At 47.3% G+C, this 15,216-nt stretch overlaps 1 protein-coding gene across 3 annotated transcripts in view; it reads right to left on the bottom strand.

The window, feature by feature from the left end:
* ZNRF1 (zinc and ring finger 1) overlaps window positions 1-7,187 on the bottom strand; it is a 96,480-nt gene extending 89,293 nt beyond the window's left edge. For all 3 annotated transcript variants that reach the window (XM_021705708.2, XM_021705709.2, XM_021705710.1), the window contains exon 1: window positions 6,163-7,187. In XM_021705708.2, coding sequence (XP_021561383.1) covers window positions 6,163-6,586 — 424 coding nt within the window. In that variant the 5' untranslated portion in view covers window positions 6,587-7,187. The remainder of the gene's footprint in view (window positions 1-6,162) is intronic.
* Between the last annotated feature and the right edge of the window lie 8,029 nt (window positions 7,188-15,216).

Below are 15,216 nucleotides of genomic sequence, written 5' to 3'. Positions count from 1 at the left end.
CTTTGGGATGAGAATTTTCAGAATCATTTGTTACAAGTTCAGATTCTTAGGTGTCTCCTTAGCTCTACTGAATTCTGGGAGTGAGGTCCAGTCATCTGCATTGTTAACAAGCCCCCCCAGAGAATACTGGGCAGTCAAGTTTGAAAACCCCTTGAAACATTCACAGAAATCAAGAGAGCTCTGTTTGTTTCTGCCTCCTTCTTGTTACAGGTCCAAAGAGTGCACTATAAATTCTTACCATGACTCCTTTAACTTGGTGTTTATAGGGACCCAGTGAATTCCCCCTTCCTCTTTACTTCCAGCAGAGGAAGGTTGTACTCTCAATTCTAACAACTCCAGGGAGACTTCAGGGTAAACAGTCTCATCGGTCTAGAAGCTACCCCTAGCTGCTGCTTTAAGATTAAACTTGGCTCTTCATTTGCTCCACACTTGAGGGTTGTTGGTTTTCAGGTTATTCATTCACACCCACAACTCACCCCTCAAGTATCAAAACCAGGAACCCAAGTGTTGCATTCCAGGATAAACCTCTGTCCTTATGAGGAAATAAGATTCAGAAGTGAAAACTGCTGGGTCTATATGTAGTGCCTTCTCATACTCAAGCTTATACCCACAATAATCACTAAGGACTATCTGATACAGACTATGCCATGACAAAGCTTAGAAAAGAAACAGATGGTAATTTATACTCATCCAGTATTCTAAAAGACTGGGATTAGGATTTAGGTTTTGAGCTAACTTCAAGATTCTAGTACTACAGCCTTAGTGACCCACTGTCACTGGAAGTACCCCTGTTTAAGGGTTAGCGGAAGCAAGACTAGTCCGTTTATGTTACGACCACTTCTCTGAAGTTTTCTCAATTTTGAAACTGTCAAAATTGGTGTTTAGTTTTATAATTGGATTTACTAAAATATTAGTGTCCAAGAAGCTTGTGTTGAATATCACATTTGTAAAATACAAACCATGTTCCTTATCCCAAAAGGAACCAGGGTTGCATTTCTTCGGTGCAGAGTGGCCTGGCTCAAGAGTATGTCTTATGACATGTTTGGGGTGTGTCTTTACTTAATAGCAAAATGCACACATCCCATAAAACAAACACTTTAAGAGCCAAACGACTGTTTCTTCCAACACCTTCCAAACCCCAATGAGGAAGAGTGAACTGTGACCTTCAAGGAATTATCAGCTTCTCACGGGAACGTTTCAAAATTTTATTTTGTAGAAAATAAGCCCTCACGGTAAAAGAGAACTATAAACTCTGCTTTACAGAAAAATTTCCATTAAGAATAGAACTTTTGCAGGGCAGGAGACCCATGATGCTCTCTGAAGACCACAGAATGCTTTTCCTTCCCCAGAAACCAGATAAAGGACCATCACCTCTAGCACACCTATGGTGAGGAACAAAGAGGCTTTCTGATCCACTCCAATGGAGTTGGCAACTCTGTTTAATTATTTAAGAAGAGACAATTAAATCACTTCAGAACCCTAGAATGGCAGCAAATAGAATCCAGGAGATATCCTGCTAGTTTGTTCAAAGACTTATCAAAAGTTACCTTTTATCAGTCCCAGCTGATGACTTGGTGACAACAAAAAACAGTTCAGATTTTTCTGAATATGCACATGTATACATACATGTGACTAAGAAGCTGGAGTGAAACCCTCAGTGACCAGACATTTTATAGCAGGACCCAGAAAACAGGCAAACTCTTACTTCCAACATGGTGAATGCTCTATGTTTTCACTCCCACATCTAGAAGTTCATGGTTTTTTTAATTAAGATTTTATTTATTTGACAGAGAGAGAGAGCGCAAACATGAGGAGCGGGAGGGACAGAGGGAGAGGGAGAAGCAGACTCCCTGCGGAGCAGGGAGCCCAATGCAGGACTCGATCCCAGGACCCTGGGATCATGACCTGAGCTGAAGGCAGATGTTTAACCATCTGAGCCACCCAGGTGGCCTAGAAATCCATGTTCTGAGATAAACAGGGCTACTACAAAAGAATGACCAGACCTCCAGAACACCACCCAGAAGACCATTTGGAGGTTAAACACCTTATAGCAAAATTGACATTTTAATGTGTAAAGGAAGGGGCACTAACTCTCATCCTATAAAGGAGATCTTCTTGGTGACATTCATTATTATCAACGGCCTGTCAATGTAGGTCAGGTTTCTGTAGAGAGCACTAGCTTCCATTTTGGGGAAACAGTTCACACAGTTCTCAATCTCCCTGCCTAGCAAATTTTGCAGAGAGGAAAGAAAGCAGAGAACTGTAGAAGTGCCCCTACAGGAACACCCCTTTCCTCATGTAAGCCATTTGGCTTTTGTAAACACTAGCTTGGTCTCAGTCTCACGATTACTCTGAAAGGTAAGCAGGACAGGCATTATCTCCATCTTACAGGTGAGAAAAACAGTGCCTGGGAGGCTAAATGACTCATGTGCCCAAGGTCACGAGTCAGGCAGTGATTTGGTAGCCCAACCAGTAGATGAGCCTAGCCCTCTGGCTCACCAGCCAGCATGATTTCCAGGACACCAGCCAGCTTCCTTGTGTTTTGGGATGAGAGGCAGTGCAGTATAATGCTTAGGGGCCGGGTTTTGACCCCGGCAGACCTACATTCCAATCCCAGCTCTGCCACCTCTTCTCTATCTGACCTTGTGTCGGCTCCTTACCTCGCCCTACATCTCCGCTTCCTCATCTCTAAAATGGGGATGAAACCATCTACTTCACAGAGATATAGTGACAGTTAAATGAGAGGATGGACATGGGGCACTCAGATTCATTCCCTCGACAAATATCTGTGCCAGGCACGCACAGTGCAAGGGATACAATAGTGAGCAAGAGGCACAGTCCTACTCTCGTGGACCTTAAAATTCAGTCAAACTAAATAGTGAAGGCGAACGGATAAATAAGATACTGATCAAGTGTGTGAAGTGCTGTTAGGGTAACAGGTGAGCGGCTGGAAAGAGTAACAGGAGGGAGGCAAGTTTTAAGAGTGGTCTCTAAGGAGAAATTTAAGTTTGAGTCATGAGGGATCAGAAAGAGCTATCCATATGCAGAATGGAAGGAAAAACATTCCAATTATAGGGACCAGGGCGTGCAAGGGTCACAACCTGGGGAAGCATAGGAACTGCGAGAAGACAAATGTGACGGCTATGGAGCCTCATGGGATTTGGGGAACAACCTTTCCAGGCCGGCTGCCAAAGACTACCACATCTATTTTAAAAATAACAAAGACGAGGCTCAAGAGAGGTGATGTGTCTTCCCCAAGGTCACAGCTACTCTAAGGAGGGCCTGAGACCCCAGTATTCTACCTCCAGACACAACATCAGCTCCCTCCCTCTGAGGAAGCTTCGTGCACACTGAACTGCCCCACTTCCTTCACTGACAACTGTCATGGGTGCCCATGAAGAGTTCCAAAAGCACCTTAAAAACACAAGCAACAGCATCACATCAACTTCTAGGCATCTAGTCAATTGTGCACCAAAGTCCTCATCCTTCACTCTTACGACACAGGAGCAAAAACTGCTTGGACCTTACTCAAAGGCTCCAAAATAGAAACAAGTTTCTCTTCTTACAGCAGTAAACAAGAGAGGAAAGGGACGTCCTGGAAGGAAGATCCTGTGGCCTGTTCCGGAAAGTGAGACAGAACCACCAGTGCAGAAGAGTGGAAATATGAAGATTCATCTTAAATGAACTGCAAAGGAAAAACTAATTACTTCATTTGAATAAAAGAATGAATCCCTACAGCAGTGGTTGTCAGTCAGGATGGTGTCCCACTCTTGCACCAAGAGCATTTTGGAAATTCTGTGGAGGCATGTAGTGCGCAGGGCCAGGTATGCTCAAAGTCTTAGAAAAGGACAGGATGGTCCTATAAAGAATGTATTACCCGGGGGGGCCTGGCTGGCTCAGTCAGTACAGCATGAGACTCTTGATGTTGGGATCGTGAGTTGAAGCCCATGTTGGGTATAAAGATTACTTTTAAAAATATATATACATATATATAATTTGGAAAAAGAATGTATTACCCAAAATATTAGAAGCAGCTTCACACACACTTTCATATTAATCCCGGAGGGATTACTATGCCCCCACTTTTCCTGTATTCTCGTGGTTCCATGGCTCTTCCTACCCTCACCACAGCTGGATGAAAAAAAATTAAACTGAAGTTTCACAGCTGAGGAGTCTGAAATTTTGGAATCCAACTGTAAGCTCATAACTCCAACATGGAACCTGGTACCAAGTGGAATAAGGAAAAAGAAGTTTCTAGTAAGAGACAGATAAATTTTAGCAAAACAGGAACTCCTTCCCCGGACAAGTGTCCATAAGATTACATGTGTTTTGCAACACACAAAATTCTATGATTTTAGAAGAACCTTCTTATACTGCTTTTCAGTTTAAAATCAGATACTAATGACAGTTCTTTTAAAAAGTTAATCACAGTCATCTCACAAATACAGCTTACTCTTTCTGGACCAAATTTGATAAGAAAAATTATTAATTTCGGGTGCCTGGGTGGCTCAGATGGTTAAGCGTCTGCATTCGGCTCAGGTCATGATCCCAGGGTCCTGGGATCGAGTCCCACATCGGGCTCCCGGCTCAGCGGGGAGCCTGCTTCTCCCTCTGACCCTCTCCCCTCTCATGCTGTTTCTCTCTCGCTCGCTCTCTAAAAAATAATAATAAAATCTTTAAAAAAAAAAAAAAGAAAAATTATTAATTTCAAGATGTCTAAAAATGATCAAATGTCTAAAAGTGCCCAAAGCATCCACACCTTGCATCTTATTCAGGGTAGAGACTGATGCAGTTCAAGGAAGCTCCGATGATATCCAGAGCTCTGTTCAGGAATTAAAATACCATTTCAGCAATTCAAAAGCCACTTTCAAGTGTTACCCTAAATTAGTCACTATTTCCCCCTCAAAAAATATTTCACAAATTAAAGTTTATAGAATTGAAACAAAAGCCAGACTATTTCCAGAAATTCAAAGAAAAAAAGATTCAAAAAGTCTACCCTATTTCACAATAGCTAGAACCGTGATCCAATAGATAACACCCTCCATAAGGCAATCTTTCTTCTTTCTACACAATATCTAGATTTTCTTAACTCTCCCAAAGCAGTCTGAATACATTAACTTCTTCACTCCGACCTGCCAATTGGCAAATAGCGGCCCCACACCCCTTTTGACCAATTTTCTAGAAGCCTAACGTGGCTTCTCAGGTTAGCTGAGCAGACAGACCTGTTTTCCTCCAGAAGCTCCTGCCAGTGCCTTTTCTGCCCTGCCAGTCAGGGCCTGGGAAATCCTTTTTGCTGGCCTGTCACCAGAAGTTCACAAAATGAATTCATCCAGATTTTTTGAATCTTCCTCTTCCCAGGTAATGCACCAACAACAGCCAGGCAATAAAGTCCCACCTCCCATTACAAAAAGATAGAGATTACCAGGCAGACCTAGCACTTAGCATGGAGGAAGAAAAAAGATGGAGGGATGTGAGAGTCATGCAGCCAAGCCTACTGAATGCAGCACCCGCCACCAGAGCCCTGGTCCTGCAAAGCCTCAGAGAGGGAGGCTCCCTGCTAGGCCCTCCATTCGGCAGGCCATACCTGTCTATGGCAGCAGCAGGCTTCCAGCTGCTCCATTTTAAACAATTGAAACACAGCTCCAGCAGGGTGGCAAAATTGGGCATCCCCTTCTTCCAGCAAGAGTGAGAGCCCTAATCCAAACAACACTTGCCTCCAATTTTCTTTCTTTTCACACTCTTTGTTTGGGAGACACCGCTCGGTCAAAGTGGATCCCTCTCTCTCTCTTAACGGTGAGGTAGGCACAGTACTGCAGTGACAGAAAGGAAGCACCGAGGCCGACTTGCTATAAGCCAGACAAGACCTCCTCTCTGAGGACGGTGATGCCGATAAATGGGACTTCAATGGGCAGGTTTCACTCTGCTCATCCACAAGTGAACCGACGCCTGAAGTCCTAAAACGCCCGGCTCCGCAGCCTCACAGGAAGCCTCTTTTCTAAAGGGGAGATAGCCCATTCATCCCCAGGAACCAAAGGGAAGGCTGACAGATCCAGGTCGCGCACTCCACATCCAAACCTTCGCAAGCGCGCGAAGGTTTGGGGCGCCCCGGCGCGCCCTCCCTTGCACTCCACCCTCCGAGGCCTCTACCGCCCGCGGACTCACCACTGTGCGAGCTGAACCACCTGGGTGCGATGTGCAGAGGTAGAGCATCCGCCAGCGAGGCTCGGGAGCCCAGGTACAGCATCCCGTCTCTATGGTGACCGCCGCCGGTCTCCTGGTAACCATTGCCATGGGCATAGGTGGAGTCGGACGCAGACCCTCCGCCGCCGGGCGCCCTCTCCGAGTCGCCGGTCCCCCGGGAGGCGGGGGTGTAGAGGCCAAAGGGCACCCCCCCGGCCGTGCTGGGGTCCATGCCCATGCCCGCCACCGAGCTGACCGAGCGGCTGCGAAGCCCCATGGCCCCGCCGCCCGCCCGGTAGTGCCCGAAGTGGGGCGCCCCTCCCGGCGGGGGCACGGCGCTGTCATCGGTGGAGACCCCCGGAAAGGGGCCCCGGGAGCGGGCCGCCGTGCTCTGCTTGCCCCCCATGCTCGCCCGGGCCCCGGTGGGGCGGGAACCTGGAGGCCGAGACCCTCCCCCACTTCTCAGCAGCGGGGGGAGGGTTGGGCGAGCATAAATGGGGAGGGAGTCAAAAAGGAGACCCGGAGGAAAAAAAGGGAAAAAAAAGAAAAAAGAAAAGAAAACCCGCGGGGCGGAAGAGGCAGGCGGGCGGGGATCCCAAACTAAGAATTTAAAACGATCCAAGCCAAACGCATGTTTCCCCTCAAGGTCCAAAGAGGCGCAGTCCGGCGCGGGCTCGGCGCGCCACAGGCCGCCCCCGGGCTCCCGAAAGCCGGGGGAGCCGCAGGGAAGGAGGGAGGGAGGCGGCGGGCGGGCGCAGGGAGGCGCCGGAGGAGGCCGCCCGCCGGACAGGAGGAGGCTGAGGAGGGCTGGGGGCACCGGGCGCGTCCCCCGCCTCAGGACCCCGCGACCATGGACGCCGGCCCGGACCCTCCAGGCCTCGGGCGGGCTGCGGCGCTGGGCGGCCAGGCGGAGCTCGGGAAGCCGCGGTCGCGTCGCGCTCTCGCTCCAGCAGCCGCCGGCCCCGCCAGCCGCTCCGCCCCGCTCGGTCCCGGGCTGCGCTCGCCGGCGCTCCTCGCCGCCGTGGAGACAATGGAGGGCGGCAGAGCGCAGGCGCGGCCCGCGCCCCCTCCCCTCCCCCCCGCCGGGTTAACCCCTTCGCGGCCCCTGCGGCGCGGGGCCGCTGACGCCCGGGAGGTCCCCACCCACCCACCCAGCGCGACCGGCCTGTGACCTGAGTGGCCCGAGCCACGGGGCGTCAGGAACAGAAGCCAGGCGTCTTTTCAAAGCAAGCACTCTTTAAAGGCCCCGAAAATGGCTAATTATTGAGGGGGAACCCCCTGTGGGAGGAGGGGCGGCGACGGTTCAAGGGGCTGGGAAGGAAACGCAAAGAAGAATGAAAACTACTCGAGACGCCTACCTGGCTCTGAGGGTCACTGGTCAAGCCTCCCTCCCTGCGCAAATTTGCCCCCACAGCACCCTCTGGTGGACGTGCTGTCCATTCTTGCGGAGGTTTCCCGACGAGGAACCCCTAAGATCAGGAAGCCTAGCATTTGGGGGATTTTTTAGCTGTTTGGGGGTACACAGGGCACTGGGGCACTTGTGACTCGGGATTTTGCCAAGAGTAGATCGGAACTTCCTATCTGAGGCTTAAGCCGTGGGTGGGTTCCTTAGCTAAAACGCGATCCTGAAAATCATTAGGTGTAGGATAGAAAGAGAGAAGACATAAGACACAGCCAGAACCGGTGATTTTAGAAACTCCCTAGTCCAAGGCGAGTCCCCGGTTTTGTTTACCTTTTATTCCAACATGCACCATAGTGGGACACAGTGGGTACTCAGTAAGTATTTGTCCGCCGAGTCTGCATTTTGCAAAATGTCTCTCTCACATATTCACATCCATCCATCCATTCATTCATTCATTCAACAACGATTTTTCAAGTGCTGGGTGCTGGCTATGAGCATCACTCAGTCCCTGGTCCGACTTCCTTGCTCTAAATGTCCCCATATACTTCCACATCAAGGAGTCAAACAGGGTGTAGAGAGATATTAAAAGAAACCCCCCCAAAAGAAGAGCTGGTCTGTCACAGGTATTGACTGTCCCAGTGTGAGCAGCTTGGAAAGAAACAGGAGGAAGGCTATTTATTTGCAAGCATGGAGTGCTGAGGGGTGAGTAGAAAGCCCTGCAGAAGGAAGTAGAGAATTCTCCTTGAGAAATGAACATAGGAAAAAACAAAATGTTCCAATACCCAAGAAATTATCTGTAAGTGCCTAAATAAGGAATCTGTGCACACCTAAGATCCAAATGAGTGGTCTGAAGGAAAATAAGAAAGCTTAAATTTAACCCACTTTTCTCCCTGAAGAAAGAGTATGGTAATAGAAGAGGGGTGGTACGGTGCTGCGCAGGAAAAAGGGTACTAGATCCCTTGACAGATCTGTACCGGGGAGACAATACACAATCAGTAAGGATTATTGCAACCATCTAAGTAGCTTTTGATTTACCTATCCATTCAACACTTTTTTAGCACATCGAACAAAATATGAATATCTAGTAAGTGCCAGGCACTACACTGGGTTCTGGGATTCAGTGGTGAGCAAAACAGATGGAGTCTGGATTCTCACAAAGCTTCAGAAGAACCACTTCATGCCCACTAGGATGGCTATAATCAGAGGGGACAAATGCAAGTGTTGGTGATATGTGCGGACATTGGAACCCTCATACCTTGCTGGTGGGAATGGAAAATGGCACAGCTGCTTTGGAAAACAGTCTGGTGATTCCTCAAAAAGATTAAACAAAGAGTTATCATATGACCCAGCAATTGCACTCCTAAGTCTATTTCCAAAAGACATGAAAACATATATGCACAGAAAAACGTCTATGTGAATGTTCATAGTGGCATTATTCAAAATAGCTAAAAAGTGGAAGCAACCCAACTCTCTGTCGTCCAATGAATGGATAAAGCAAATGTAGTGTACCTATACGGTGGACTATTATTCAGCCACAAAAAGAAATAAAGTGCTGGGGGCACCTGGGTGGCTCAGTTGGTTAAGCGACTGCCTTCGGCTCAGGTCATGATCCTGGAGTCCCGGGATCGAGTCCCGCATCGGGCTCCCTGCTCGGCGGGGGGTCTGCTTCTCCCTCTGACCCTCCCCCTCTCATGCTCTCTGTCTCCCATTCTCTCTCTCAGATAAATAAATAAAACCTTTAAAAAAAAAAAAAGATTTAAAAAAAAAAAAAAAAAAAGAAATAAAGTGCTGAAATGTGTTACAACATGGATGAACCTTGAAAACATCACACTAAGTAAAAGAAACTAATCACAAAAGACCATATACTGTGTGATTCCACTTATATGAAATTTCCGGAATAGTCAAATCCACCAAGACAGAAAGGGTGATGTTTGCTGGAGCCGAGGGAGAGGCGAGAATGGAGAATGACTGCTAACGGGTTAGTTTCCTTTTAGAATGATGAAAATGTTCTGTATTAAATAGTGATGATGTTTGGGGCACCTGGGTGGTTCAGTCAGTTAAACGTCTGACTCTTGATCTCAGCTCAGGTCTTGATTTCAGGGCTGTGAGTTCAAGCCCCAAGTTGGGCTCCATGCTGGGGGTGGAGCCTACTTAAAAAAAAAAAAAGGAGGGGCGCCTGGGTGGCTCAGTCGGTTGAGCAGTTGAGTGTCTGCCTTTGGCTGGGGTCTTGGTCCCAGGGTCTTGGGATTGAGCCCCACATTGCCCGGCTCCCTGCTCAGTGGGGAGTCTGCCTCTCCCTGTGCCCCTCCCCATGCTCGTGCTCTCTCTCAAATAAATAAAATCTTTTATTAAAAAAGAAGAATGGTGATGTTTGCATAACCTCATGACTATACTAAATACTGCTAGATTACACACTTAAAAGGGTGAATTTGATGGTATGTGAATGACAGGGCAGTGCCATACAAAGTACTGAAGTAAACAGTGACAATACCATGTGACAGATAGGCCTAGAACAGTGCCTGACGTGTAGTTAGCCCTCCATATGAATGAATGAGTGAATGATGAAGTGCCATGAGAGGGAAAGATTATGGTGCTGATGGAAGGAGACAGGTACCAACAGTGATCCTAAGCCAAGGCCTAAAAGATGAGCTGGTGACGAGGCTGGGAACGGGGTTGCAGGGGGAGAAATGTGCTTCCGGAAGACAAGCATGTTCCAAACATGCTCCTAGCATGTTTGAAGGCCTAGAGAACATGGCATCTTCAGGGAACTGAAAGCTGCAATGGAGCTGATAGGATGTGGGAATTGAAGATGAAGCTAGTCCTCAGGGGCAAACCTGAGGGTCCTAGGAGCCACAGTAGGGAGCACGGACCATATCCTGAGGGGATACGGAGCTCTGGGAAGATTTATCAACATCATTATCAGTATAAATAAGAATGCCCAGTGACTAATGAGCACTGAAGATGTCAAGACTTGAAAAATCAAGAAACTTGCTCCCTCCCCAAATAAAGATCTGTATTTTTCTGAGCTTCTAGATTCATAAAGATACTGGATAGAAACATGAAACAATATGATGTAGTTCCCCTGGGGGGTGGGCAGTGGGAACTGAACGGTGGAGTGACAGGATGCATGACAAAGATTTTGTTTCATCATGTACTTTTTTGTATTTTAGTGTTGGAACCACGTAAATTGAGACAGACAGAGAGATAAAGTCTACACGTGGGCATTAAAGTCACCTGGCTAGTAGGGACAGAGCTGGACTTCTAAGCTTTCCAGTGAACACGCTCATCAAGGAACCTTTGGATGACAAGTTCATTTTCTCTGAATGCTCGTCAATGGGTGAAAAAGAGTAGATCCACTCAACAGCTCTATTTATTTTCGTAACTTAAGAATTTGCCTTTAAGGTTTATATTCCCGTCTACTGATTACGAGAGGCCAGCCTCTCTCCCACCTGGCACCACGGACCACCTGAGAGCCTGAACTGTGGGTGAAGCCTCGACTCTCCGCTAGGTTTAGGTGTCCTGTGGGACTCTGGTGGGCAGCCTTTCTCAGGCAGAAAGGGTAATGTTTGCTGGAGCCGAGGGAGAGGCGCTTGTTATCTCCTTGTGCACTTATTAGAGAACAAATTTCCTTTGAAATTACAATATTAAAATACAGAGCAGGGGAAGTTCTTCATTCAGTAGCTTGACTCTACCCTTTACATCTTAGGGACAGGGACTCATGGCAGAGCAACAGGCATCCACGGAGACCTGCAGCCTCCGATTAGTTTCATTTTGTCATTTGTTGCGTTGAGAGTCCAGTGTGGGCTTTGCTGCAAGTTTCTCCTGTGGATTCTTGGTTCAAAGTTAATGGGTCTGGGGAGGTGTCAAGTCATTTTGGATGCTCTCGATGCAAGACGATCAGATGCAGAAAGGGCCCCCGATAGATTTAGGACTCTGTTTTATTATTTTTTATCTTCCTGCTCTCACTGACCCTGGGAAGAGTTGCTTCCTGGCTGTTCTTCAGCTGTGAAACAGGGTTAATAAACCACTGATCCAACCTACCAGAACTGACAGGAGAAAGGGCTGATAAGTTGGGTGTTGCCAAAGCATACAAATGCCAGTGCATAATAATGCTACATCTCTGGGAGAATGTAGAGTCTGGGAGGTTCCTGAAAGGTTCAGAAAATGAGGGAAACAGCTAGCTGGGGCCTGCTACTGAGAAGCCTTGGGAAACCTGTGCCCTCCTTCCTCAAGCCACGGCTTTGGAGGGAGGCCCCAACACCGCCTCTGGGGGTGGATAAATGTCTCCCAGTAAGAAAATTCCCCCCAGATTTCTCAGAGCTCTTTACATTTGTGTTATTTTGCTGGAAAAGAGAAAACTTAGAGAAACCAGGGCAATGGGCAACCAAATGCACAAAGCGAGGAGCACGAGCATGTGTGCACGTCCACAAATATTTGTTGATTGATGGAGAGGAAAATTACTAGTGGGGCTCAGGGCAGGATTCCAAGATTCCCAGATGTAAAGAGACTGAGGGGTCGGCTAACTCCACATTCTGCAGAAGAGGAAGCGAAGGCCTAGAAAGATAAAGGATCTGAGTTTAAACTTGCAAGGGTAGCTGCTGGTAACAGCCAGCCAAAGCCCTGGATTTCTGGGTTGCCCATGCACGTCCCCTGCCTTCCTGTGGCGTGGCTGGCAAATGACCTTCTGGAAAGAGCTTGCTTTGGTGATCAGAGCCCTGTAACCTGGTCACCAAGTTGACATCTACTTGACAGGGGACCCCCAACAGTCCCCAGTCTCTGATTGAGACAGGACATTCATTCATCTGTGGGTCTCGGAGGCACACAGCAATTGAGGAGCCAGAGAGCTCTAGATTTAGCTCCAGAGTCCCCACTCTTTTGTGGTGACAGTATGGGTGGGAGATAGAAAAGGAAGGGACCCCGGGGGCAGTATGAAAGGTGCTCATGCTCCTTCTCTCAAAAATTCTACCGGGGCCCTTTTCACATCTAAGAGGGAAAACACTGAAAGAACAGAGAGCACCAAGGACTTGAAACCCGAAGTACTTTCTGTGCCTACGAACCATGACAAGCAGATTTGGAGAACTAGACAAATACGAAGTAAAGAGGTGGGAGTGGGGGAGGGTTGCAGAAATGCTCAGGCGAGGGCAATCCTACCAGTTCCAGTGGGAAACAGATTACCAAGCTATATATAGACAGAGAGCTTTGAAATACCTGTTTCTCTCTCTATCTCCAAAATAAAACTCAAATGCCTAAGCAGGGGCCTTCCTCACTAGCCCTTTCCAGCTTTTCTAGCGTACTTCTTGCTACATGCTGTCATATACCCTTAAGTTATAGCCATACCTGATTATTTGCTGGTCACTTAGCAGGTATTTATCGAGCACCTACTACATCCAAGGCTGTAGGCAAATAAACAAATAAGAATATGGCATGTTAAACAAATGGATTCATTTATTCCCATGTGACAGCATGAACGTGCATAGAAAGTATTCTTTATCTTTCCTTCTCTCTGGTCTTGCACCTGGTTTGCAGTTTTTCCCCTTCCTGGGGAAGAGCTGAAGCCCTTCTTTCCAGAGCAGCCTTTGGCCTTTTGTGATAGAGAACTGGGACGAAACTAGGAGGCAAGAAGAAAGGCCACTACAGGAGGGTGAAGGCCAGGGCTAGAGGAGTTTTTAAAGGGCTGCAGTGTGTGAGAATAACTAATAGGTGAAGGGTTTTGAGGAGAACATGTTGTGGTTCTGTATCCCCTTGTGGGTGTAAAGAGGTTACAAGTGAAGACCTTGCATGGTTTTAGAAATTACTTTTGGTTTCACAGAAGGCATCCTTTTTCCCTAGACCGTACTCTGTGGGCCTGAATCTATATGCTTTCCCCGTTCATTAATTGGACAAATAGGGAGTGCCTTGATGTGTAGTCAGCATGCAAGGCTGAACAAAACAGATCTGGTCCCTCTCCTCCTGAAGCTTGAAAATATTTAAATAAACAGATATTGAATTACAAATTGTGATGTGTATTCTGAAGGAAAAGAAAGCAGCACAGGTTTGTGACTGTTTCTGGGGGAACTGCTTTATCTTTGGAACTTATCCCCCCTCTTCACCCTTAAGGGTCTTTGTTCACTTTCAGTGCTGAAATGCTTTTTCTGATAGTGTATTCTATGAAAATGCTAATGTTATACTGAAAATCTTAAATGTCACCTTGTTCAGGATGCCACATCGGGTTTCTTATTTAGGCTGTCCTTTCTCCGCACATTGCTTGCCAGTCTTTTATAAAACCCAATTCATTCTCCCTTGTTGTGTACACTTGTTGTACTGTGACCAACTGTCCCACTTTGTCTGGACGGAAGGGTTTCCTGGGCAAGTTGGTCACCCTAATTTGTTGATATGTCTTTCTTTCCCCATTCCATGCAAGACTCCGGGAGGGAAGGTAATCTTTCTCATCTCTATTCACTCAGGGACTTGTACATAGAAATAGTGGTAATATTAACAAGAGCAAGAGTATTGACTACATTCATGGCCCTGTGCTTAACTCCTTATAAGAACCAAACTAACAAAGTAGGTCATTTCTCCTTTTCATAAAGAAATTGAAGCTAAGCTAGGTAAGCTAAGATTTGAAAGGGTGGGACAGAAGAAAAGAACTCAGCACTCACCACATTGTTAGCACAGTGGTTCTCAAACTTCTTGATCTCAGGATCTCTTTACGCTCTTAAATATTGTTAAGGACCCTCCCCACCAAACTTTTATGTGGGCTGTATCTACTGATAGTAAGTAACTATTAGGGATTATTATTTATTATTATTATTTTTTATTATCTTTTAAATATTTTATTTATTTGACAGAGAGAGAGAGCACAAGCAGGGGGAGCAGGAGAGGGAGAAGCAGGCTCCCCACTGAGCAGGCAGTCCCATTCCGGGCTCCATCCCAGGACCCTGGGATCATGACCTGAGCCTAAGGCAGACACTTAACTGAGTGAGCCACCTAGGCGCCCCTATTTTTTTTTTTTTTAAGTAGGCTCCATGCCCAGCATGGAGCCCAACTCGAGGCTTGAACTAAGGACCCTGAGATCAAGACCTGAGCTAAGATCAAGAGTCCCATGCTTAACCCACTGAGCCACCCAGGCACCACATAACTATTAGAAATTAAAACTGAGAATTTAAAAAATATTTTTTTCATGATTTCACTTGAATATTAATGCACATTAATATTAATAATACATTTTGTAAGTAAAAAAAATCCCTGTTTCCTAAAATGAAAAAATTTTAGTGGGAAGAATGGCAAATCTCTTCAATGTCTGGCTTCATAGAAAACCGCTGGATTCTCACATCTGCTTCTGACGTTCAGCTTGTTACTATACACTACTGCCTCCCTTCGCCAAACCCGCACTCGCGAGCTCTCCGCGAGTTACCCACGCGCTGCTCACCCTCGGACTACGACTCCCGGTAGAGCTTGCGGCACGGGGCGTGTGCCTGCAAAGCTGCGGGGAGCGTGGGTCACTCAGAGCGAGTGACGGAAGTGGAGGGGGCGCGCCTGTTTTTTGGGTAGGTGCGGTGCGGCAATTGGAGGAGCCGGGAGAGGGGGCGGAGCCTGTGTTTGGGTCAGCCAATGGTTTGAGGTCTGGCGGAAGAGGGGGACGGGGCGTGGCAGGG

Source organism: Neomonachus schauinslandi, chromosome 16, assembly GCF_002201575.2.
Source record: "Neomonachus schauinslandi chromosome 16, ASM220157v2, whole genome shotgun sequence".
Classification (NCBI taxonomy): Eukaryota; Metazoa; Chordata; class Mammalia; order Carnivora; family Phocidae; genus Neomonachus; species Neomonachus schauinslandi.
Note: the sequence above shows the minus strand (reverse complement) of the source record. Positions and strands in the feature narration are given on the sequence as shown.